At 36.4% G+C, this 26,068-nt stretch overlaps 1 protein-coding gene across 1 annotated transcript in view; it reads left to right on the top strand.

Annotated features, from left to right (window-relative positions):
- The window catches only part of mapkbp1 (mitogen-activated protein kinase binding protein 1), a 59,929-nt gene that overhangs the window by 12,795 nt on the left and 21,066 nt on the right, over positions 1–26,068 (top strand). Inside the window, exons 3-9 of the mRNA XM_081347181.1 lie at positions 6,664–6,726; positions 7,659–7,716; positions 18,378–18,548; positions 18,774–18,911; positions 19,128–19,310; positions 22,740–22,900; positions 24,812–25,001. Of these exons, the coding sequence (XP_081203307.1) occupies positions 6,664–6,726; positions 7,659–7,716; positions 18,378–18,548; positions 18,774–18,911; positions 19,128–19,310; positions 22,740–22,900; positions 24,812–25,001 (964 nt within the window). The remainder of the gene's footprint in view (positions 1–6,663; positions 6,727–7,658; positions 7,717–18,377; positions 18,549–18,773; positions 18,912–19,127; positions 19,311–22,739; positions 22,901–24,811; positions 25,002–26,068) is intronic.

The raw sequence follows: 26,068 nt of genomic DNA, 5'->3' as shown, positions 1-26,068 counted from the left end.
TATATATATATATATATATATATACACACATACATACACACACACACACACACACACACACACACACACACACACACACACACACACACACACACACACACACACACACACACACACACACACACACACACACACACACACACACACACACACACACATAGAAATAAATATATAGGCCTATATATATATTATGTATGTATGTGTATATATATTATGTATGTATGTGTATATACATATATATATATATACATACATACATACATGCATACATACATAATGTTGCAATTCCATTGGGGACAATAGTGGCACAGGACAGATAATAGGAAGGTTGCCTGAGCACAGCGCAGCACCAGGTCGTCCCTTCAGTGCATAATCCTCTGCCATCTGAAAACGTGCTGACTGCTGGGCACAGACGCACAGGATTAGAGCGTCCTGGTCACCATCTGTCTGGAGCTGAGGAGCGAACAGGCCTGGATCAATGGGGAGGACCTGCTAATAGCCAGACTTACGGCTGGACTCGGGCTTGGAAAGCAATACTCCTGGAAGTCTTTGATTATGATGGGGAGTGATGTTGCGTGTGAGCCTCACCACCTGTCTCTGTTTTATCCCACTCGCCAGATGGAGCAGGACTACAACTGTCCTTATTTACTGGCCTCAACATTTGATCTGCCTCGTCTTGAACTCTCGTCTCTCTCTCTCACACACACACACACACACACACACACACACACACACACACACACACACAGAGAGAGAGAGAGAGAGAGACACACAATAAACTGTCTACATACAGAACAGTTGTGAAACCTGAGAGACCATAACACAAGCTGTTTAGGATCTAGTTATCTTTAGCCTTTGCCATACAACAGCTTTGACTTTGTTTGAAGATTTTTTTCTAGAATGAGTGGACAATCTCTTTTTAAATCAGACTTGATGCTGTTAATAGTAATGCTGAGTCAAATATTCAATCAGCACATGAGAACCTGTTGAACCTGTCTTTTAACTGGAATGATAGTTAATGCTTCCTCTTCTTTATGATTAGGAGTTCATTCAAATTTCTAACCTTAAGCATTAAACTTCATGTACTGTAACTTGTCTCATCTTATGTTTTTTTATTCTATTACTTTTCTAAATGATTAGACGATTTTTGCCCAACAAAATGGGTGGAAATTATTTCATATCTAGAGACAAAGGGCCAGTTTTTATGAAGTATAAAATTCTTCTTAACTCTTATTTTCTTCTTATATTCTAAGTCAAGAGGTTAAGAACAATTTGTATTCCAAAAAACTTCAGAATCTCTAAAAATCTTTTAAAATCTTTTTTTTCTTAAGATTGTTTCAAAGACAAAATTAAGAATTTAAATTCCTGGGGAAAAAAAAATCTTAAAAATCATCATAAATAACCTTTTAAACTAGGATAATTTTCAACTTGTCTTAAAACCTCAGATAAAATGTTTAATGAATGTATTGAGTTGCTTAAAATATGAAGGATTACAGCATAAAAATATAGCTACATAGAATGAAAATTAATATTACTAGTGATGTGCATGAGTTCGACAAGAACACCATACAATCATATAACACTAAAGTATTTAATTTTATACTTTAAGAATGTTTTAAGAATTTCACTTTGGAACATCCTTCTTAGAATCTATCTTAAGATGTGAATATGGCCCCAGAATATCATAGAAATTGGAACTTGGACCAAAGTAAGCAACACCCTAGCAACGACCCAAAACACTCTAGCAACAGCCTAGCAACACACTAAAAAACACACAGAACATCTTGAAAACCGTATAGCAACACCCTAGCAACCACTTCAATACCCAAACATTGTGTTTGTGAGCTTTGCCAAATAAAGCACCACTTATGTCTTCAAAAACATGTAAAAATCTATTCTATGAGTTGTTGCTCTATTGCAGTTTTAAAGTACTTGACAGCAAGCTTTGAGTTTGAATATTGTCTAATTATTTTGGATATCCATTTGTAGTTTGGATTGCATTTGGTCCATCGCATTGGTCCACTTTTTAGATTAACAAGCTGCTACCAAAATGTAATGTTACTCTTTTGTGGAGTATGATATGGAGAACTTCATTATAGAGGGTTTTGGTGGCCTAACATCAGCAGTCATTTGTTCGATTCGTGCGCTTCTACACTCGACTTGGCTTATCTGATTCCCTGCTAGGTGAGATAATGAGCTGGATCAGCTTTTTCCGGGCTGCATGGAGCACACGATGGCACGTGGGCCCTTCCAAGTGTCCCAATACATGCACACGCAAGAGACACGAGGATTGCTTGCTTGCATGTTTCTTACAGAATCTTATTACGGTTCATTTAAACTTTGTCAAGTGTGTATGTTTAAAATGAAAATAAAATAAAAAATACAATGACATTTACATTGTGTGGAAAACTTCAGTTTTTCATAGAAATGTATGTTTAGCTAAACTGCAGTGATGATCTACTGTTAATAATGTGGTGAGACTGAACATGTTGTGTGTGTGTTTATAGAGTAACATGAATCCTCTCATTGGCTCTGTGCATTGAATCTTTAGTCACACTTGTGTAGATAGCTGAGAGTTTGGGCATTCTGTCCTCATTTCACCAGAGAGAAATGGCATTATTGTCCTGGTTCAACACTACTATGATTTTCTGTGATGAGATGAGTCTGTGTGAAAATGTGTACCAGTGGGATCTTGCATCTCTCATAATAAAAATATGGACACACAAAAATAGTTTTTGTTTCAGTTGTTGTTGATTCTGGTGGTGACATTTTATCTAGATACTCATCGAGTAAAATGTGAGTCCTTTTAAAGATCTTGTGATTGATTTCTGGTTGAAGTAGAGATAACCAGTTTTAGCTGAATGAGTGAACACATGGATTAGTGTTTTAGTTAACGAAAACAAATTGTTTTCTGGTATTTTATAGTTGTAATAAAGCTGAAATAAAGTTAAAATAAAATATAAATATTAGGTGAAAAACTTAAAAAAAAAATATTACAATAATTACAACTAAAACTGAAATGAAAAAATTGTAAAAAATATTTTAATAAAATTTATAAAAATGACAAAAGTACATACAATTACTTAAAAACAAAAAAAATACTAAAATAGTATATAAATAATACTAAATACACTGAGATTTAATAAAAGCTTTCATTTATACCAGCTCAGACAATGAGGTTTATCCTATATCATCTCATAACATAAGCACTGAATTATTTTTAGAGTTTCCCTTCTGATATCTGTAAAAACAGGCTGTGCTTTTGGTGCTTTTGTGGTTTATTTTTGAAAACAGAATCATGTCTCAAGACTTTTCAAGAGACAATTCAATGCCTTGGTGGTGTGTTAGCTGATTAAAGTCGATGTTCTCTTGTTAAAGGAGAACTCCGGTCAATTTTAACATTGAGCTCATTTTTTTGTACATTTGGAGTGCTGTCAATACAGAGGTATTTGCGCTGGCTTAAATAACATCATTTTTATACATATCTTTCACATCTACTGCAGTCAGATTCACTCGTGTTCACTCTGAAGGAATCACTCACATTGGCTGTGCACTTGTAATGACACATCAAGGATGTTAAGAGGCTAAAAGCAGGTTTAGTACTTGCCCCATTGAAGTCAACAGGGTGCAAATTTTAAAAATAGAATAACTGGGTGTAGGCAACACCGATTTTTGTCGTTGTTCTCTGTATTGACAGCACTCCAAATGTACAAAAAAATGAGCTCAATGTTAAAATTGACCGGAGTTCTCCTTTAAGGTTCATTTGCTGGCTCGACTTATTGTAACCTTATTGCTTTCCAAGACAAGTGTTGAGAAAAAACTTCTTGCCCTATTGAAAAAAAAAAGTATTTTGGAAGAAGTTGTGCTGTTGGCTTATTTATGTGACATTTAAGGAAGCTAAATATAAAATTGACCTCTGTAAATCAAAATAATTTATCAGCATGCCGCAAACTAATGGTTCAGAATTTCCATCCGTCCAAAGACTGTATAAACAAAACTCAAACAAAGCAGAATATACTGTTTTAAGATATCCCGATTACACTTTGCAAAACACTTCAATTTGTTTAAATTGAATTAGCTAGGATGATGTTACAATAAACAACAATTTTTACAGTAGTTATAAGTTAATGTTAATTTATAAATGTTGTTCATTGGGTAACACTTTACGTTGAGGTTTCATTTGTTAACATTGGTTAAATACATTAACTCTCAATAAACAATGCTTTTACAGCATTTATTAATCTTAGTCAATGTTCATTTCAACATTTACATCTTTGAATCAAATGTTTTGTCTGTTAACATTAGTTAATGAACTGTGAACAAAATATATTAATATTGTTTTAAGGATTCAGTGTCGTAACAAACCTCAGCTTCTGTAGTTCTTCCTCTGAAGTGCACTTTGAAACAACTTGTAAGCACAGTTATGTTTCCCTGGCCTGCAGGTTTGATAAAACCTGTGCAGAAACAGCCAATCGACTGTTCTGAAAAACTTTTGCCAATATTGAGGTCAATGAAATGTCTGAGAGTGGTTCGAGTGAATGGTGGGTAGACACGTGTAAATACAAGGTCAGGAATATTTGCTGACTGTGCACTGATTCATATCAGCTTATCTTTGTAATGGGATGAGCCGCAGACGCTCTTACAACAGGCTTGCACAGTCATTGATCCGAGCCCATTCAATCCCATAAGCAGTGTGGCTTATATATAGTGTAGGAGATCCATTAATGGTATTACTTGCCAACAGTGAAGGTCCGTTTGCCTGTCTCTGGCATCAGTGGTTTATGGAGACATGAGTAATGTGCTACTGAAGCATGAGCTCATCTGTTATGTCCCTCTCTTCTTAGACGTGCTCGTAAAGCACGGAGCGGGACGACAGGGAGGCTTTGACTTGACGGATTCCAAACGCGGCTCTTCTTGTGGTCGGGGGAGACTGAGTGCTTGTGTGGCTTTGTCTCTCTCCTCTCTGCTACTGACATCAGAAGAAAGACTGTAGTGCACTTGGATCTCTCTTTGTGTGTGTGTGTGTGAGAGAGTGTGTGTGTGTTTAAAATCAACCTATAGAGCTGGACCTCAGCCAGTGGAAGAGACCTTTACTCTGAAGATGTAGTTTCACCGCAGCAGACGTTTGAATATCTGTGTTAAACCTGGTCCGCTTTGCACATTAGTTTTTTCGGTCTAAGAATCCCCCACTTCCCGAGAAACATGTGAAACTGTCAGCTGTATTTTTGTGTGTGACGTTTAGCGTAGAATATATCTGAAATTGATGATGCCAACAAAGTTAGTACATTTAAAATAATGAAAGTGGGTAAGAAACAAAGCAGAATATAGGTGTGTGATTGAGGATATCTCCTGTACTATATTTTAATTATACTTTAATTATGTATAAATGATAAAATATGTAGATTTAATAAATGTATATATAATTATTTATTTGTTTATGCTATATATAAATTATATTAAATTATAAATTATATAAAATGTAATGTTTAATTATAATATTGCAATATATGTGTCTGAAGGAGGTTGAAACGTCATTTGGGTGGTTGAGGAAATGCATGGCAGGGTGGTTTTGTTTTTCTGAAAACTGGTTTAAGCACTTATTGTCTCTGTATCAGCGTTTTACCTTTAGTATACGGGACTTCAGCATTTTATTTATTTATTTATTTATTTTATTTTTTTTTGTGGGAAGATTTGTCTGAGTGTACTACAGATCTGCAAATGACTAGACTTTATAAAAGTGTTTCTGTTCCCCAGGATTCTGCAGTGGTGAATGACGAATTTCCTCTGTCTTCTGTTTGTCTCAATGCCTTCCTTTTCTGTCTGCAATACAGCAGGTCATTTCCCCCACCTGACATTGTCTCGGACAGTCTTTATAGGACCAACTCTACTGTACTTCCATTTAAAAGTTTCCAAAAGGCTTGTTTGTTTTTCATTCTTAAAAAGGATCGTTCCTGTATTTGGGAGAAGAAAGACACGGAGGAAAAGCTCAAAACCAATACAACACAAAACCCAATAAGTAAACACAAAAGTACCATAGTATTCTTACATATCAGATGGTAATACCATGGTACTTTGATATCATACTCCTACGGAATGTTTACCAGAAACATAAATCATAATACATAGAACTCCAAGGTACTTCAAAGAATACCATGGTATTATCATGGTAACTGCTGATAGGACCATGTTCCAACGTTTCAACCACACAACTTTGCGAGGCTGTTTACCAATGTTCGTTGGAACTATAGTTTCAGGAAACACCAACTCATTGATCTATACTGATAACGACAGAACCATAGTTGGCCAATGATGCTTTCGGGAAATGCAGCCATGACTGATAAGTTAGACAGATGTGATGCTATGATTACATTTAATTTTGGATCATAAAATCAGATATAATCATGTTTAAATTAGTCTGATTTGTGCACTCATTCAGTTTTTTTTTTCTCGTTCTGAATTTAGGTTGTAGAAAACACTAGGGTGTGAAATTTTGTGCTTGTGGCTTAGTGGTCAAAGATCTGGGCTGCTAACCCAAAGGTTGTCACCGAGTAAGACTTTGGAGTGAATGTCAGTCACCATAGTAAAATGTTTAATGTTTTGTTGTTTTGGATTGGAAAGTGTAATTTAATGACCATTTGACCCTTTCTTTTTGTCGTTTTATAGGTGTGTGGTGGTGCTACTGAACCCTAAGAAAACCAAACAACATCATATCCTCAATAGCTCCAGGTGAGACTTTCATACTTTTCTAACCAAGCACAACATGGATAAATGTCACCTTCTTTGGCTCATTAGCTCCACTAGTGTGCTAGTACATTCATTCCAGCGATGTCTATTTAAGCACTTTTATATTTTAAGGGCCGTTTCACACAGAACAGCAAAAACAGCAAAATGCAGGTTTAGAAATGGCTTTTTTAAAAGTTTAACTTCTTTTAACTTAAGCGTTGCATTTTTAGAACAGTGTGTCGTGCGAAACGCTTCAAAAGACATAAGCGCAATGGTTAAAGACGTCCATCTAGCAAATGTTTACATTGAAAAACAAAAACAATGGAAAAGTAGCGCAGTGGAATGGAAAAATGCGTTCTGTTGGAAGCCTGCGTGAAATGGAAGTTTCAATAGTCTTTTCTTTTCCTATTGTGACTTATATCCAAGTGAAACAGCTTCTCTAACAAAAAAAAATAAAATTAGGTAAGGACTTGATTTTGTCCATGGGGAATTGATTGGATGGTTGTGGTTTGCTATTGCTGTGATGTCATGTGAGTGACAGGTTGCCCCGCCCTCGTGCCAGTAAACACGTCATCATAGAATTTGAGATTTTGAGAGTATGTATTTAAAAAAATATATAATGAGGTGCATTGATAAATAATTTATAATAAATACTGCAATATTCCATAAAAATTACAATTGTCCATTTTGATTTCATGGTGACTTTAAAATAATGAACACACATCTGTCATTGGTTGACCAAACAAATAGTCCTGTCCCAAACTCTTTGCTCATGGTTGAGCAAATGTTGTAGTGTCAGGCTGGTTGAGTTGCTCAGACATAATAATTATTGCGATAAGCAATATGTGAACAGACAGAGAGGCAACTCTGAACTAGCAGGATACATGTCCTTCAACATTGCCTTAAATACTTCCTTCCACTCTCTCATTTCACAGGAAGACCATCACTACACTCTCCTTCTCTCCTGATGGCAAATATGTGGTCACAGGCGAGGTGAGTATTCAATATCTTTGCTTTGTGGTTGCCTCACATGATCTAGGAGGAAGTCAGGAGTTCTGGAGCAGTAACTCATGCTGATGTAGACGGGCTGTAAGAAAATAAAGTTCTGTATCTTGCACATTCAGGCCTGTGAAGTGTACAGTGTGCTGCAATCGCTGTGAGCAGTGACTAACTATCAGTGTCATTTGTCTGTTGCCAAGTCAAGTACAGACAAATGTGATGACTATTGCTTTCCTTCCGCAATTCTGCAGCACTACTAACGTTTGGATTAGGAGGGATTTATTGCTTTGACTGTCATATATAAATCATGCAGAAGCATGCAAGATATGTCCAGCTTGAAATAAAACACATACACAAAGTATTACAACCTTCAGAATAAAACTGATTGAAACAGCAAAAAAAGTTCAGCATAACATAAACATAACAGAAAACAGTGTTTAGAAAAATGACATAGTTTAAAGAAAACATGAAATGTAATTGGCGAACAGCATTGAACAGCTGTAATCTGACATATTACCAAGTTAAACAGAATATTAGCAGGAAAAAACTTTGGATTTGATTGGATCATTTGGTCAACTGGATTGATATTATTGATTATTATTATTATTTTCCCCTTTATGTGCAGGCTTGGGTTTGTCATCTGAGTAGAAAATGGTGGTTGAAAAAGTTATTACATTGTAATCGAGTGCTACAGGGTTTCTGTGATCCTCGAAATATCAGGGCATTTCAAAAGTGTGATTTTTTTTTTTTTTTTTTTTTCCAGGCTTTTGAAAAATCAATGGAAAAGTCATGAACATTTAGTCGATGTACATTTTTTCATCTAACAAAAATCATCTAGTGGGTGCAATCTCAAAATAAAATTGTTATATTATGGATCCACTACTTTAGCCACAATGAAAACATTTTTTTTTTTTTCATAAAAGGATAGTTTATCCAAAAAAAATTCTGTCTTCATGTCGCTCCCTGACTTACTTTCTTCTGTATAACACAAAAGAAGATATTTTGAGCAATGTTTGGTAACCAAACAGGTCACACTTTACTTTAGGGTCCAATTCTCACTATTAACTAACTATTAACTATGACTTTTGCCTCAATAAACTCTTAATTACTGCTAGTTAGTAAGGTAGGTGTTGTAGTTGTTAAAGGGGTGGTTTACTGCCTTTTTTCTTTGCTTGATTGTGTTTATGGGCTGCAATATAACATGTCTTCGTGTTTCGTTTGTTAAAAAACGCCTTATTTTTCCAAAATTTCACCTTTATTGTAAGCCGCTTCCTCCTCTGTCATTTGAACGACCGGTTGACTTCCTGATTCTATGAAAACACCCCCTCAGAAAGAGGCAATGGGCTCAGATTGGTTAGTTCGGCCGGTGTGTAGTAATTGGCTAAACTGCGTCCGGAATCTTCACGCCCATTACCTTTACGGGCTACAGTAAATAATGGTGTAAATATTGCCTCATCAGTTTGAGCCAGAATCAGACCCAGAGAGCGGTGATGAAGAGAGTCAAGCAGAACCTCCGCAAACACGGCTCTTACTAAACGTTTCTGAATGGTAAATTTTTTTATTTTATTATTATTCTCTCAAAGAATTTCCATACGCTGTTACTTGAAAATGCTACTGCTGTTTGTTAGCTTTTGAGATACGGTTTCCCCCTGATTAAACATTTAAAACTGAATACATGACTGAGTAATACCGTTTTTTAAAGATATTGTTTTATTGATAGAATGAACAACCGTTTAACTATTCACAAAACTTAGTTTACTCAGTTTGTCGTTTTCTTTAGGTGTACATGTGATTCCAGCAGCTGAAGTTTGCTGTTGCGATAATTTTTTGAAGTTTGTACACGTTTGTCTTATACACACAAAATAGCATCGAACTAACTAGCTACTATAACCAAACAGCTTTGGCATTGGTTTGCGTTCTTGATCAAATAAAAAAATTACGTCATAAAGTATACATGGAAAATACGTTTACAAAATTTGTACATATTACAAATTCGGGTCCAAAATGTTTGTACGCGTTTGTCATATACTAAGTGGCTAAAGCCAGCGCTGGCATTTGTTTACATCCTTGATAAAACTAAAACATTACGTCTTAAATTATACAGGCAAATACATTTAAAATGATTAAATCTTACTTGCAGGTTGTGGCCCAACAACTGTTGCTTCTGGTATTAAAGCTGGAACTGCTTCATGTTGTAGTAATAGTTTCTTGTTGAATCCGGCATTGAACTCGTGTAGATTCTGGAAGCTGTCTTCCGTAAAATGCGCAGCACAGAGAGCTAACGATTGTAATTGTCAGGAACATAATCAAACATAAATTTTAACCATTGTTGACGAACTACAGCGCCTGTAGGAAGCCTGAACACAGAAGACCTGACAGCTACAGCTCTCCACTATAACTCCTCCTCTTCGACAGCAGAACATGTTCCGGAGGGAGGGTTGATGTAAATGTATGGGTTAGTTACGTATAAAACCCGGGAAGTATCTCGTTGTAGTCCCATTCGAGTCGTTTTTGTAGGCATTAAACTTCCTGATTTTTAAAAGACAATATCTCCGCTTACGTTGAACTTTCAGCGCAGCAACTTTGCAGATACTGTTCATGCACCAACAGCAACATTACACAGTATTTAAAATGAAAAAAGTGAAATAGCAATCAACCACCCCTTTAAGTTTAGGTATTGGGGATGTATAATATGGTCATGCAGAATAAGTGAAGACTTCAGATGCAAAAGCCTCTAAGTGCCATCTGAAATTTTCTTCTAAAATGAGCATTTTTATCAAGCTCGTATATTTAAGTTCAGTAATTTCACTTAAACGTACAGTATGGCATTTTTCGCCACTAGGGGTCGCTAACCTATTTACAATAACAAAGGCGTAGATTGATGACGCAACATTTGCTAAGAATTATGGATCTTGTCGTCAACGTCAAGCCGACCGATCTAATAATGTTTACGGGGTTGCTAAGAGACAGCTATCAGCTCCACACGCGACGCGAGTCCCACGGATATAAAAGGAATATGGACATTTCATTCTACCGAACTTCACGCAGAATTACTACTCACAGGTCAGTTTATTAGACAAATTAAACTTGTGAGGTAACGCAGCGCTGTTTCACCTGGTCTAACATTACACTATCACAATAAACTGCATTTGAATGTGTTGAAATGTATGTGTTAGTCTGTCTGTATGAGACTAGCAGTAAGCTAGATCAACATTAGAATAACATACAGATCATATTCTGACATTTTATCACTGTTGAACTATAAAACATTGATTAGTTTTATGTAAATGTGCTCACCTGTTTAATAAAGTACATTTAGGAGCGGTCGAAGTCTCGGACGTGGAGCTCTCGTTTAGATACTGTCTATGGGAGCTCTCGGCATCTCGAAAACACCGCGCTGATATTGATTCTCGGTTTAGTTCTCCTTTTTTTATCCAAAGTCTGCTTGCCATGGTCCATAATGTTTGAACGAAACAACAACAGCGTGCAAATAGACATTGCGAACTACAAAGTTGTCCATGGCTGCGTCCGAAATCGCATACTTTGTGAGTAGGTACTACATTTAAATTAGAACGTACTTCGCGACCGTTAAAAAAGTACGTTCTATATAGTATGAATACGGGTAGTATGAATGGAGTCCGGACGTACTACATGCGCCATGTTGGTATTGTCACGTAACATGCGCGGTCACATCAGCGCGAAAATTTAAAGAGCCCGTTCCACTGACTGCACCAACATAACATTTTTAGTTCTTCTTTCCGCTTTCGTCTGCGTTTTTACGTCGTTCGTGCTCACAATTCAGAGTCGTCGGTCAGTTGCTCGCACACACACAAACCTGTGAACAATGGCAGAGGTTGATTTTTGGTAAGGAAAAAGTAATTTATTTGCTTGTGATAGTGCCATCAATGAATAAACATGAATGAATCAATAATATGCGTGTGTTTATCTCTGTCGATTCATTCATGGATGGCAATATCACAGTGTGTGTGTGTGTGTGTGTATATATATACACACACACACACACACACAGTGAACAATAGGGTAACACACTGAGGTCAGATACAATACACACACACATTCATTCATGTATGAAGACTTAAGACGTAAAAGAAAAGGATTCTTCTAAAATGAGCATTTTTATCAAACTTGTATTATAGGTTCAGTAATTTCACTTTAATGACAATTAATAGGTCCTTTTCATTGCCATTAAAGTGAAATAACTGAACATAAACATACAAGCTTGATAAAAATAATCAAACTAAAAGAAAATTCCAGATGGCACTTAGAGGCTTTTACATCTTAAGTATTCATATATATATATATATATATGTGTGTGTGTGTGTGTGTATATATATATATATATATATAATATATATATATATATATATATATATATATATATATATATATATATATATATATATATATATATATATACACACACATATAAGAAATGGATCATATACATATAATACATATACATATAAATAATCCAACACAGAAAACAAGTGTCTTGTCGATTCAAATCGTATTTTAAAATAAACTATGAACACGTTACAGATTGTGAGCCCTACAACGCCAATTCTTCATCTATATTTTAAAGATGGAGCTGACCTCCACCCCTCACGGTAGTCCATCCAGTCACTGATTGCGACCATGGGTGGAAAAAAAGGACATCGAGGTGCTGGTGTTCTAGCTACATATCACATATTTGAGCTTAATTTTTTACAAATTATTTACTTTAAATTTAGGTAGGAAAAATTCAAGTGGAAATCCAAAAATTACCCAAGGTGTAAAGTTCTCATCTTGTACACATGCTTTTAAAGAAACAGATTTTAAATTATTTTAAAGTGATGCCCAACAAATGAGACTGTTAGTAAGAAAGTCCCTTTAGATCTTTAGAAACCTGTGAAGGTTACCTTACTGAAGCTGCTGAAGTTCATTTTCTTCCCTCAAGATGACACTTTAATAAAAAAAAGTTTTGCCAAAGTTTTGTGATTTTGTTTTAAACTTTTGTATTCTGTATCCATTTAAAAGTTAAATAATATACAAAAATAAAGCAAATACATTTTAAAGGTGTCTGGGTTATGTGGATATTTCTCTTCAGTGTGGCACTCATATTTTTCAGATATACCTGCAATTTGCTTGTTTCAAAAAACATCTGGAATCTGTCACAAAATAAGTGCACACACAACACCCTTTAAAAATATTAATTACTCAATGCCACATATTAAACACCAGGGTTTTTCCTGGCTCAAAATGAGGCGGAGGTGGTAAAATCGTAACACTAGGGGGGTCCGGGGGCATGCCCCCCCGGGAGAAAATTTTGTACATTTTAAAGATAAATTCCTTAATCTGGTGCACTTTGAGTCACTCGAATCTGTTGTTAAAAATGAATAATAATCCACCCGCCAACCACCCATATTCTTTGATTTAGATATCTGCATCTGATCATCACATTACAATTATTCAATTAAGCATGATAATATGGTAACATATCACACTGAAGTAGGCTGATTTAAAATTAACATTTATTTAAATTAAAAGTTCTTTTGGCAAAATTACATTTCCTTTATAGCCTAAACAAAGGCTTTACTCCCTTTAAACTTAAATTGTCAATGTTTCATTTTTGAAAACACTCTTATCGGAATAATTTTTGTACCTTTTATAAAGAGCATTTTCCCCTAATTTTATTTAATATATGCTCTAAATTTCATTTCAAATTCTTACATTTTATCAATACATTCAATTAAAATAATAAGACACTAGGCTGTTACCAATCAAATTAAATAATTTACATTGAAAAATTATAACTGTATTAAATGAGATTATGAGATTGTTTTAAATATTTTTTAAGGAATGTTGAAAAGAATGCTACTTTATGAAACTAAACCGCCAGTAGGAGGCGGCAGGCGGCCGTCTTAATGAGCGAGTCATTGAGTCATTCATTTAAACGATTCGTTCAAACGGCTGATTTATTCAGAATGAGGCGGTTTAATAATGGGTAATTGAATCTTTGACTCGAGTGATTAGTTCAAAACGCTGAATCATTCAGTAATGAATCATAGATGCGTGTTGCTGTGAGATGCTCTATGTTTCTATTGTTTGGAACTATTTTCGCTGCTGAAACAGAACAAAAACAGTCATTGCGTCTAAAAATGTAAGTAACTTAATTTTAACTATTTGTTTAACTGTTATGAAATCAATATCTCGGTTTCAATCGTGATGGCATTCAGGAAAACGGAACTCTGGTCGTGTGTAGCCTATATAACTAATATATTATAATTAATATGTTATAAATAACGGCGCGAACCTCAACAGCGCTGTTAACGTCCGTACATTAGGTAAGTTACCATGATGGGAGTTCCGTGTCTTTATTACACTCAACACATTATAATGATTTATCTGTCTTCCACCTTTGATTGAATGGAATGTTGTTATTACTTGGCCCGCTCGACCGGCGGATTATGATCCGTGCAGCACTATGGACACAAGCGGGAACCGCAACAGAACCGTCACGGTGGAAAAAGTGTATGAGCACGTGACTGTCTGTCCGAGTTTTGTCGAGAGGCGGAGGCGGCACGAAATTTGACGGAGGCGGCCGCCTCATTATTGTCTATGCAGGAAAAACCCTGAACACTTTACAATTGACAATCTAACTACTGTAAATCCCTGGGAATTAAGTGTTTTGTAATAAAACTTGCTAAAACAGCATTACAAAATGAACTTATAACAAATAAATGGAAAGAGAGTGTGTAACATTTGTTTTCTTTATTATAATTTTTTTTTAGCAATTTCTAAAAGCAGAAGGAATTTTTCCTCTCTCTCTCGTCGCTCTTTCTTTTCTTTCCTCTCTTCCATTAGCCATAAGAACACAGGTGTGGTCATCAGCCCCTGCAAAATCAACACAGAATTTAACATTAGTGATGAACCATGGTCAATCTATATTATTAAATTAATATTAATGTTGGACAAGTTGAGGTACACTTGATTACAGTAGCTTGCTTTGTAGCCAACACATATTACATATCAACACTGGTAAAGAAGAAATAAAATCGTTGTAAAATTAAAAAATAAAAGTTTTGTAACTCTCTCATTTAACTGAGAAACAACGTCGTTGTTTAAATAAAACAGTGTTAACTGACAGACATTAGCTCGTTCTGTTCGGCAATAATAATAATGATAAAATTGTCATTTTGCAGCCAATTCACAAACTTGTACCCTCGATTTACATTATTTAAACTTTTAACAAGTCAATCGTTTACTTATATGATGTTAAACGAATACAATTTAACCACAAATAAACAAAAAGTGTGTTGTAAAGTACTTACACTTGAAAACAGCCGCGTCTCCGTTTTCCGCCATTTTCAAATATAACGACGACAACTCCTCTCCCGTGGCATCATGGGATAGTAAAGTGTCCATCGTATGCGCACTTCAGAATCTCGCCGGATGTAGTAGGTCATCCGGGTACTTCTCGCCTACTGTTTTTCGAATTCTATGATTTCGGACATACTACTCTGCTCGCGTACTGTTTTTCGCATACTATATAGTAGGGAAGTATTCGATTTCGGACGCAGCCCATGTCTGTCGCTTTGGTTACAATCAGACGGCTCTGGTTGCCATGGCAGCACGAGTGGAAACCAGGGACAACACGGATATGACGGCATTGGCGGCGACAAAGCGGAAATAAAGAAACGGGACGTTTCTCGAATTAAATTACAAATTTCTCATGGTTTGAAAGTTGTTGGAAACAGTCGGGATAATGTAAGTACACAACTAAAAAAAATATATAACATAGATAGGCTATAGTGATTTTTGCTATTTTTAAAGCAAAAAAGTTACATATTGGGCCTTTAAATGTCAATTAATAGTTAATTTCCATTGCCATTCAAATGAAATAACTGAACATAAACATACAAGCTTGATAAAAATGATCATTCTAGAAAAAAATTTCAGATGGCACTTAGAGGCTTTTGCATCTGAACTCTTCAAGTACTAATAAACAGCCAACATCCTAGTATTATGCATGCTAATAAGCAACTAGTTAATAGTAAGAATTGGACCCGGCTAAACTAAAGTGATATCACCAAACAATTTTGGTGACCTTTGACTTCTATTGTATGGACAAAAAAAAAAAAACATTCTTCAAAATATCTTCTTTTATGTTCCACAGATGGTAGTCAGAAAACGGCATGAAGATCATTCTATTATGACAGAATTAAAAAAAAAATGTTTAGTTTTGGGTGAACTATCCCTCAAGAATAACGTGCATTGATGAAGTGTTCATAGTTTTGCCCCGATGGCATAACACTAATGAGTGGAAACAGTAGTGTGAACACTGACCAGAGCTGTTTAGACTTGGTTTGCAAAGCTGAACATGAGCACATATCCTGTCTGCTTCTCTAATCCACTAAATCATGTGGACGGGTGATTCTGTTTGTGTGGGTAGTTGTACATTTGTGTGTGTGCAAAAAAGTAATCCTTTCCGTTTGAGAAGAGTTTCTTACGCCAGCATGTGAAAGTGATGTGAGTTTGTGCTTATCGGCTGCCATGGCAACAGGCGGCACCGTGCCAACCTGCACACAGACTGTGTCTGCTGTCATAAAAAGGTGAAAGCGAGAGCGCCAAGAAAGGGCAAGGAAGAGAGAATGTGGGGAGGAAGAGAAAGAAAGTGTGCCTGAAGCAAGAGACAGAAGCAGTCTGGAATCGACATGTGTCTGCCCACTGTGGTTTGACCTCTGACTCCACATTCTCACTGCGAATCTCCTGCAGCACTGAATGATCTGAAAGCAGGATGTTGTGTAAGATTAATTGGAATAGCTCGGTTTGGTTTGCGGTGCTTGATCTGTCTTGATTGGAGTTACGTAAGTTGGGATCATTGAACTGACCTGCCTCAACAATGTTTTTTTTTTTTTCATGGCTTTAAAAGTCAAGGAAAATTCTATAATATATTGAAAGAAGTCTGTTATGCTCACCAAAGCTGCGTTTATTTGATCAAAAATACTATAAAACAGTAATATTGTGAAATGTTATTACAATTTAAAATAACTGTTTTCTATTTGAATATATTTTAAAATGTAATTTATCTCTGTGATGTCAAAGCTGAATTTTCAGCATCATTATTCCAGTCTTCAGTGTCACATGATCCTTCAGAAATCATTCTAATATGCTGATTTGCTGCTCAAGAAACATTCCTTATTTGGTTTCACAGACAAGGCTTAAAAGGATAGTTCACCCAAAAATGAAAATTCTGTCATAAATTACTCACCCTCATGTCGTTCCAAACCCGTAAGAAATCGTTCATCTTCAGAACACAAATGAAGATCTTTCTGATGAAATTTGAGAGCTTTTGGTCCCTCCATTGAAAGTTTACGCAACTACTACTTTGATGCTTCAAAAAGTGAATAAAGAGTTCGTAAAACTAATCCATATGAATTGATTTTAGTCCAAAATTTTCTGAAGAGACACAGTCGCTTATATGATGAACAAATTGTGAATTTGTTGAAAACCCATTGAAGGCTTTTATTCACATATAAACATTCATCAACTCACACATCAGTTGTGGTAAACAGAAGCTCAAACATGTTCGCTTGACGTTTGAGAACCAATGAGGTTCAGTTTGGGTGAACCATAGATATCATATAAAGGCTAGATGTCTCGTCCGCGCTGCTGGCCAATGGAGCTCGACATCCGCACACGGCGGCCATCTTACGACAGGGTGCTCGCTCACTCATAACATGGTGCATGTACTTTTAAATAACCATAACTTGCTCAATTTTCTACTGATTTTCAAACGGTTTGGTTTGTTATAAACGTCAGAGATGTAGCTATTATACTGCATACATATGAATAATTATGTTCAAAATGTTTAAGCATTCATAATTATAGCCACGTTAATAACGTTTGTAAGAAACCAAACCGTTTGTAAATCCGTCCAGATTTCAGCGAGATAAGAGGATTTGTGTGCGTGCTGCTCACTCACCTTAATTCACAGAGCCCTGTCCTAAGATGGCCGCCGGTGATGCCGGAAGTGACTCCGCCTTAAGACATCTAGCCTTTATATGATATCTATGGGGTGAACTATCCCTTTAAGCCCTAGTCCTGGACTAAAATGCCTGTTTGAGCTGTTTTAATTGAAAGCAGCTTAAAATATGTCAGTGCCATTGTTTTGTCTCATGATGCACACCAGAAATGTTTTATCTAAGGCACATTTTAAAAAGTTACTTAAATGTCCTAATTTAACTAAGACCTAATCCTGACTTAATCTAAGCCCTGTTTGTGAAACAGACCCTTATATAAAGTGGTGCATAACATTTTTGTGGAAACCATTCTACATTTTTTTTTTTCACAATTCTTGTTGTAGAAAGTTCAAAAGAACAACATTTATTTGAAACAGAAATCTTTTGTAACAGTATGAAGGTCCTTACTGTCACTTTTGATTAATTTAATGCATCAGTTTGGAATAAAAATCTTGAAAAATTCTTTAAAAAATCGTATTAATCCCAGACTTTTAAAAAGTATTCTAATATACAATTTTTGTAGTTCTTCATCTGGTACATGCTGCTCTTGTGTTTTGTGTTTGTGTAGAGTGATACTTGCTGACAACCCTCATAAATGATAACCCCTCTCTCTCTCTCTCTCTGTCTCTCCAGAGCGGTCATATGCCGGCAGTGCGTGTCTGGGATGTGGCGGAGAGGACACAGGTGGCGGAGTTGCAGGAACATAAATACGGCGTGGCGTGTGTGGCTTTCTCCCCCAATAGTAAATATATCGTCAGCGTGGGTTACCAGCACGACATGATCGTCAACGTCTGGGCCTGGAAGGTGGCTAGCGATATTTATACAGTCATAAAACAATCAAGATAGCTGTCATTTAGTTTATTATATACTATAGGTTGTTTAGATAACTAGATTTGCTTTTTCTGATGGTAAAAGAATACTCTCAAGGTGGAATTAATTTCCCCCTGATAATTGTTGCACTTTAATCAAACAATTACTCCAACTACAAAAAAAGTCATGAATTGAATATTTGTCTTTCTTTCTTTTCAGAAAAATGCTGTGGTTGCTGCCAACAAGGTGTCCAGTAAAGTGATGGCTGTGTCTTTCTCAGATGACAGCTCGTACTTTGTTACAGCCGGGAACAGACATGTAAAGTTCTGGTACCTTGACCACACCAAGTCGTCCAAGGTACGTTGCTAACATGGTAGACAACAAGGAGCCTTATCTCTTCCAAATTATAGCTCTTTTAACTTTCTGTCTGGCTTTCCGTCTCAAAGTCTCTAACTCTCACTTGAGACGCCAAACCTGACCTCAACTGAAAATGTCACATAAAATCTCAGTTCATACAGTACTGAATATCAGCCAGGTCTTAGATGAATGTCTTATAAATGTCATCTGTCTCAGGTGAGCGCCACAGTGCCGTTATCGGGCCGCTCTGGTCTTCTTGGAGAGCTGCGGAATAATTTCTTCAGCGATGTGGCCTGTGGAAAGGGCCGGAAGGCGAGCAGTACCTTCTGCATCACTACGTCTGGGCTGCTCTGTGAGTTCAACGACAAAAGAATGCTGGACAAGTGGGTGGAGCTCAGGGTGAGTGACAAAGATGCTGATTGGTTGATGTTGTAGTCTGTCACAAATATGCATGAGTGGGTATGTGCAATACAGCTCAACAGTTTGGTAATCTTACCGAAGTAATCTTCCTTACAGAGTTGATTTTTAACCAATTTTATCTCTAACTTTATTTAAAAATTAATAAAACTCAATAAAATCCACATTTTAAAGTCAGCATGAAGCGAAAGCTGCAATAAAAATAATTTGGAGAGTTCACTGTTGAGCCCTGTTCCTTTAAATAATGTGTTTGTGAACATAATGTGAAATTGAAGCTATTTTAGGCAAGGTTTACATGACAATGATGTACTAAAAATGGAAGAGATTTGTCCTCTGCTTTTTTTTTTCCGTACAGACGATATTCACGACAATGTTGACAAAATAATCCCCATTCACACAGATCTGCGAAAACGAGTAAAACATTTTCACAATGTATTCTGCTGCCAGGCCAGTAGCTGGGGATGTCACTTTATAAAGAAACACTATGCGCCTATAGTCTGAACACGTAATGCGCATGATGTCACCATTTCACAAATTCGAGACGATAGCAATATCGTTTGCAAAAATTTGCACTTTGAAAGCCGTTTTCTAAAGTTTCTGTTTTCAGGGCCCCAAAACGCCATTGTCGTGTAAATGAGGGACCAAACGCAGGAAAAGTTTTCTGTTTTTAGCTGAAAATGGTGTTGTGTAAACAGATCCTTAGACATGGAATTTTATTAAAAAAAGTTCAGTCGTCACATTTTTTACTTTGTCTGTGTGTTTTGTTTTATCCATGTTAAAGGGACAGTTCTGTCATCATTTACTCACCCTTATGTTGTTCCAAACCTGTATGAATTTCTCTCTTCTGCTGAACACAAAAGAAGATATTTTGAGGAATGTGGATAACCGAACAGTTTATGGGCCCCAGTGACTTAGTGACCATAGTATTTTTTTCCCCATATAATGGAAGTCAATGGGGCCCATCGACTGTTTGGTTATCCACAACAACATAAGAGTCATTTTTGAATGAACTATCCCTTTAAGCTCTTTTCTTTCTCTGATATCAAAGCCCTTGTGTACGCAAGGGTGTTTCTACACTCTCTGTTGTTAAGTGAAGTGTGTTAATTAACAATTCTGCTGCTTCTGTCATCTAATGTTAGTCTGTTCTGCTTCTCCTCTCACACTGTCCAGAAAAATGACAGTTTCGCAGTAAGTTTCACATCAGGGCTGCGGGTTCAGCTGTCACGTCTCATTGTAAAACTCATTGATGGACATGTCACAGTGCGTCTGTCAGTCATGCTCACCTGTACATTGGATGTGTGACCACATTGTCTTCACTTGCCAGTTATCACTCTCAGACAAAGCATTTAAAATTATGTATGACCAGGCCCACACAGAATTGATGCCCATAAAACACTTTTACATTTTACTACATGAATTTTACATACCCATCATTTGCTATATTCACTGCACATGTTGTGTCTGTTTTAATAAATACAATTATTATTTCATATTTTTCCAATATTCATTTCAACACACAGTAGTGACCAAAAGTGATGTCCAGAGGGGATATTTGTTTTTAATGACCCTACATGTTTGATTAAACCATAAAATAGGATGGTTCAGTATCAATATATGAAAATCTTTTTTTGCATATTTTAAATATGAGGGATGAATGTTAGACTAAACTTAGTTAAAGTATTTATCTGACAAAATTATTCACAGCTACAAGCTTTATTTTACTTTAGCAAAACAAAAAGTTCACAGGAAAAAGCAGACACGGACTACAACATAATATGTTAATATTTTGTTGGTTCTCTCTCGTTTTTGCATGTTCAGAATTTTTGGCAAGGCTGTCATACAAAGAAATTATGTCTGCACAATTTGACATGTTTTGTTGCATTATCACAAATAAAACTATTTACTCCAAGCGCAACTAAATAAGCAGTATGCTTAAAAAATTATTGTTTAATAATATTTGAATACATGGTGAAGATGTTATTTTATAGGCCGGACATCACTTTTGGCCACTACTGTATTTTTTTATATATATATATACAGTATATATTGTTTTGTTTCATTATTAAGTTTATAATTATGTATTTACAGTAATTATTTGAATTAATTATTAATCATTAGTATTAATTATTTAACTGTATTTGAAATGCTTATTGAATAATATTATTATTAATAAACCAACATGATATTTCATTTAATTCATTGTTTTAATTTACTGCTTCTATTACTATACCTTAAAATGAAACAACATCAGATCAAGTAGTAATGTCTATTGAAAAAAAGGTCTATTGTATCTCACGAAAGAGAAGAAGAGGCAAATTGGTATTTCAGAAGACCTTCAGAAAACCCATGAGAACTAGGCAATCGTGTTATGAATGTGAACACATGATTTAGAGCTGATATGAGATCTCGATTTGACTCCTCTCGGACTGTCAAAGTGGGTCATGGTGAGAGCAGGTGGGTGCTGCACAATTCTGCTTTTGTGGCGACCCTTGTGCCCAATGCACAGAGAAACAAGAAAGAGATTGAAGAGTGCCAGAAAGAAAGGGATACAGGGAGGATGGTGGAGGATACAAAAGCCTCTCTGTCTAGCAGTTTATCAACTACAAGAACCCGAGTTACAATTTGATTATCTAAAAATGAACTTTGGTCTCTCGACGTAAAGCTTATTTAGCTTATACTCTCCCCTGTCCGTGCCTTATCTCTGTAAATTAAATTATATGTCTGTGAAGGAGGCTCTTACAATCCCATATTAGATTTCTCTCATCAGGAACATCTAACAGCTGATGAAAAAAACACACAAATGAGCTCTTATTTTCCCACTGTTAACCTCCTCAGTCACTTTTTTGCATTTAATCTCTTTATTGCCGGCCTGTTTCATAAAATTATGTTTTATATCTTATCAGCTTTTATTTGCGGCCTGTTTCCGTGCTATTATCAGTGAAACTTAATGAGACATCTTAAATGAATGCACAGAGCTCTCATTTTTTCCCATGTTAAAATTCATCCAACATACTTGGCAGCAACTTGGCCCACATGGCATAAATGCATCATTTCAGATTTGATCATTTCTGCCGATTTCTAGAGAATTGAATTGCCCATTGTTCACAAAATTCTGCATTTCCTCCACCCATTGCATGTTTGATCACTTGTTTTTATTACTAGAATTGCGCTTAAAGGACTGAACCTTCTGTGCTTTTTAAATAAAATAAGAAAATTTAAATGTTTTTGGTTAATTTAATAATGTTTTTTTTTTTTTTAATAATTAATTTATTCCCCACAATCAATGCAAAAATGTAATAATAATAATACATTTACAAAAAAAAAAGAATGGTTGTGGGCCTAGTGATGACTTGCCTCACTGAGATTTCACTGTTATTCAGTTGGATTTCCCCATTTCTCTCTCTCTCTCAGACTAGTATGGCCACGTCTCTATCCGTCAGTGAGGATCTGATCTACTGTGGTTGTGCTGATGGCACTGTGAGAGCGTTCAGCCCCACTGACCTGCACTTTATCTGTACGCTTCCTCACCCTCACAGCCTGGGCACAGACATCTCCACTGTTACTGAGGCCAGGTAAGATGAGCCACATTAGTGAGTCTTCGGAAAAAAAAACACATTCCTACACGTTAGTCTCATTTTATAAATGTATTTGCTTTATATTTGAAGTACCATGTATATTGATGAGCCCAAACATTATGACCACCTGCCTAATATGCTGTTGGTCCTCCGTGTGCTGCCAAAACAGTGCCGACCCCCATCGGTATGGATTCTATAAGACCCCTGAAGGTGTCCTGTGGTATCTGGCACCAAGACATTAGCAGCAGATCCTTCAAGTCCTACAGGTTGCGAGGTGGAGCTGCAGTGGATCAAACTTTTTGATTCAGCACATCCAACAGATGCTCGATTGGATTGAGATGTGGTGAATTTCGAGGCTTGGGCCGCACCTTGAACTCCTTATCATATTCCTCAAACCATTCCTGAACAATGTGTGCAGTGTGGCAGGGTGTATTATCCTGCTGAAAGAGGCCACTTCCACCAGGAAACACCATTGTCATGAAGGGGTGTACCTGGTCTGCAACAATATTTAGATAGGTGGCACGTCAAATTTGCATCCACATGAATGGCCGAATCCAGTGTTTCCCAGCAGAACCATCATTTCCCCAGGTAATCGGTGCATAGCCGTCCACGTGATGAAACCGAAAACAAGACTCAACGGAGCAGACTACCTTGCTCCCGTGCTCATTGTAGGCACTTTCGACGGTGGACAGGGGTCATAATAGGCACTCTGATTGTTCTGCGGCTGGAGACACATTCCTCCCATAACCAAAATTAAAATTTTGTGCGACTTCTGCCACAGTAGACTTTCTGTTGGCTCGGACCAGACAGGATAACCTTCTTTGGCCTTGTGCATCGATGAGCCTTGGGCATCTAACACCCTGTCCTGGTTTGTGGTTTGTCCCTCCTCGGACACTGTCCACTGCTGACCAGGAGCAATCCGTCACATTGCCATAACATGCTTACCATCTAATCTACCCAGACCTTAATATGTGTCCTTGTTAGGATATTCGCTTCACCTGTACCTGCTCATAATGTTTTGGCTCATCAGTGTATAATGGTTTATCTTATAATACCACTGATACAACCATAATATATATATATATATTTGTGGTTGCTCAGAATCAAGGAAAAATCCCTTTGTCAAAGAGTAGGATGAATGTTTTAACTTGGAAATCTCCAGAGATTTTTCTACTGGATGAGCTGCTGTCTGGTGTGTGGCATCATGAATATGCAAATACCCTGAAAGCGTCCTGAAATCTCAGTCTGTTTTAAGATTCGGAGTGGATTCATGTAGTCTAGATGAAACAGCTTAGCCATTGACATCTGTTTAGCATTCCCTGCTTTCCCTCTAAACTGTCAAACACACAAGACCTCTTAGTCCACCGCTCATAAATATGCAAAGACGCTCCTGCAAGGCTGAGACATGGCAGTTGACCTCTATTATATATTATATTGTTCAGGAAGACTGTTTTTAAGACACTGAGATCTGTCTGTGACTTTTTGAGTCTGTAATATTTTTAGACTACGAAAAAGTAACAGTTCTTTTCAGTTGTTTTTTTCTGAGGTTTTGGTTTTATTTGTCTGTAAATGCGGGTCATGGTTTGTGTATAATCATGATGGAAATACTGGTTTTGTTTACATGCATCATTTTACAAAATTATTAAAATTTTTAATGTTTTTCTTTAACTGATATGCATCATGAACAAATGTACCATCAAAAAACCAGCCCAAGCATTCTAGCAGAGACACTACTCCCAGAATGCACACTGTCATTCTGCCTGTCTCTTTATAATTGGCTGAAAATAGCAGTGGTCTAAGTGCGGGTTCTGCTTGGAAAAATGTTCTCATGACTCTTAGAAGACCTTTTGTGACCTCGCAGTACAGCTGACTTTACTGTCCCACTAATCCATCGTGATCTCTCCACAGCCACCTCTTCGCCTACAAGGAAAACGTCCGCTATCCTGACGCCGTGGCCGTGTCCTACGACCCCACGAACCGCTGGCTGTCCTGCGTCTACAACGATCACAGTCTGTACGTGTGGGATGTACGCGATCTTCGTAAAGTGGGCAAGGTTTACTCGGCCCTCTACCATTCGGCATGCGTATGGAGCGTGGAGGTGAGGAATAAGATACATTCATGCTAGGCTGTGACCGAAAGTCAGTGCTGATCAGGTGAATAAAATAAAATAAAATAAAATAAAATAAAATAATAAATACAATTTTATTAAAATTTTATTTGATTTAAAATAATATAAAATATAAAACCAAATGTATTAATAAAATGACATAAAATAAAAATATAAAATAAAACATATTAATTTAAATATAAAATGAAATATTATATAAAATACAACATAAAAAAATTAATAATATATACAATTCAAATACTAAATATATATTAAAATAATAATTTTCAGTTTTGTAAAAACTATTCATATAGGTGCAATTTACCTTTACCTACAAAACTAATTTCAAGCATTTCAAGCAGAAGAATTAGATCAAAAGGCTTTTAAAGTTATGAGATAATTCAGTCATGTATCCAGACTTCTGACTGAAGTCTATGGTAAGAGATTCCTTTCATTGTGTTGTGTGTTGACATTTTGGCGGCTGAAATAATGTGAGGCAGGTCTTTTGCATTTGATCCTCATGTTTTTGTAATATTTTTGTGTGGCCTGATGTGAACTAATAAAGGGTTATTGTATTAATGAAAACCCACCCTCTGTAGATTTCAGCCTAGCCTGTTACTGTTGTACCTTGTTTTACACGTGTAATCCGGTCAGGAATGTGCAGTGTTTGCTCTTTCTGTACCAGACGAAAGGTGTTTTAATGTGTCTTAGTTCTTTGTGACAGTCTACATATATTTTAAAAACCTGAGGGATTTGTCGACATACGGCATATACTGTATTTTCTGGTTGTGTCATGGACTGTATATGCTCATATTGGATCACAAGATTCATGACAGTGACTTCCCTTTTGGTTTGCTGTGTCTTTCTTTAGTTGTCTGGCATTTTGTGACCTTATCAAAGTTCCTGAAATATGTCCACAAGTACAGGCCTGGATAATCAGTCAATAAGAAACTGAAATATTGTGAATATAGTGTCAGCAAAAGGATTTTGTTGCACGATATGCGACAGACAGCTTCAGCCGTGACTATATTCACCTTATTAATTTTGTGCAAACCGTT

The sequence above is a fragment of the Scardinius erythrophthalmus genome (genome assembly GCF_964197995.2).
Source record: "Scardinius erythrophthalmus genome assembly, chromosome: 19".
NCBI lineage: Eukaryota > Metazoa > Chordata > Actinopteri > Cypriniformes > Leuciscidae > Scardinius > Scardinius erythrophthalmus.
The sequence above is the reverse complement of the archived record's forward strand: the minus strand, read 5'-3'. Positions and strand labels throughout refer to the sequence as shown.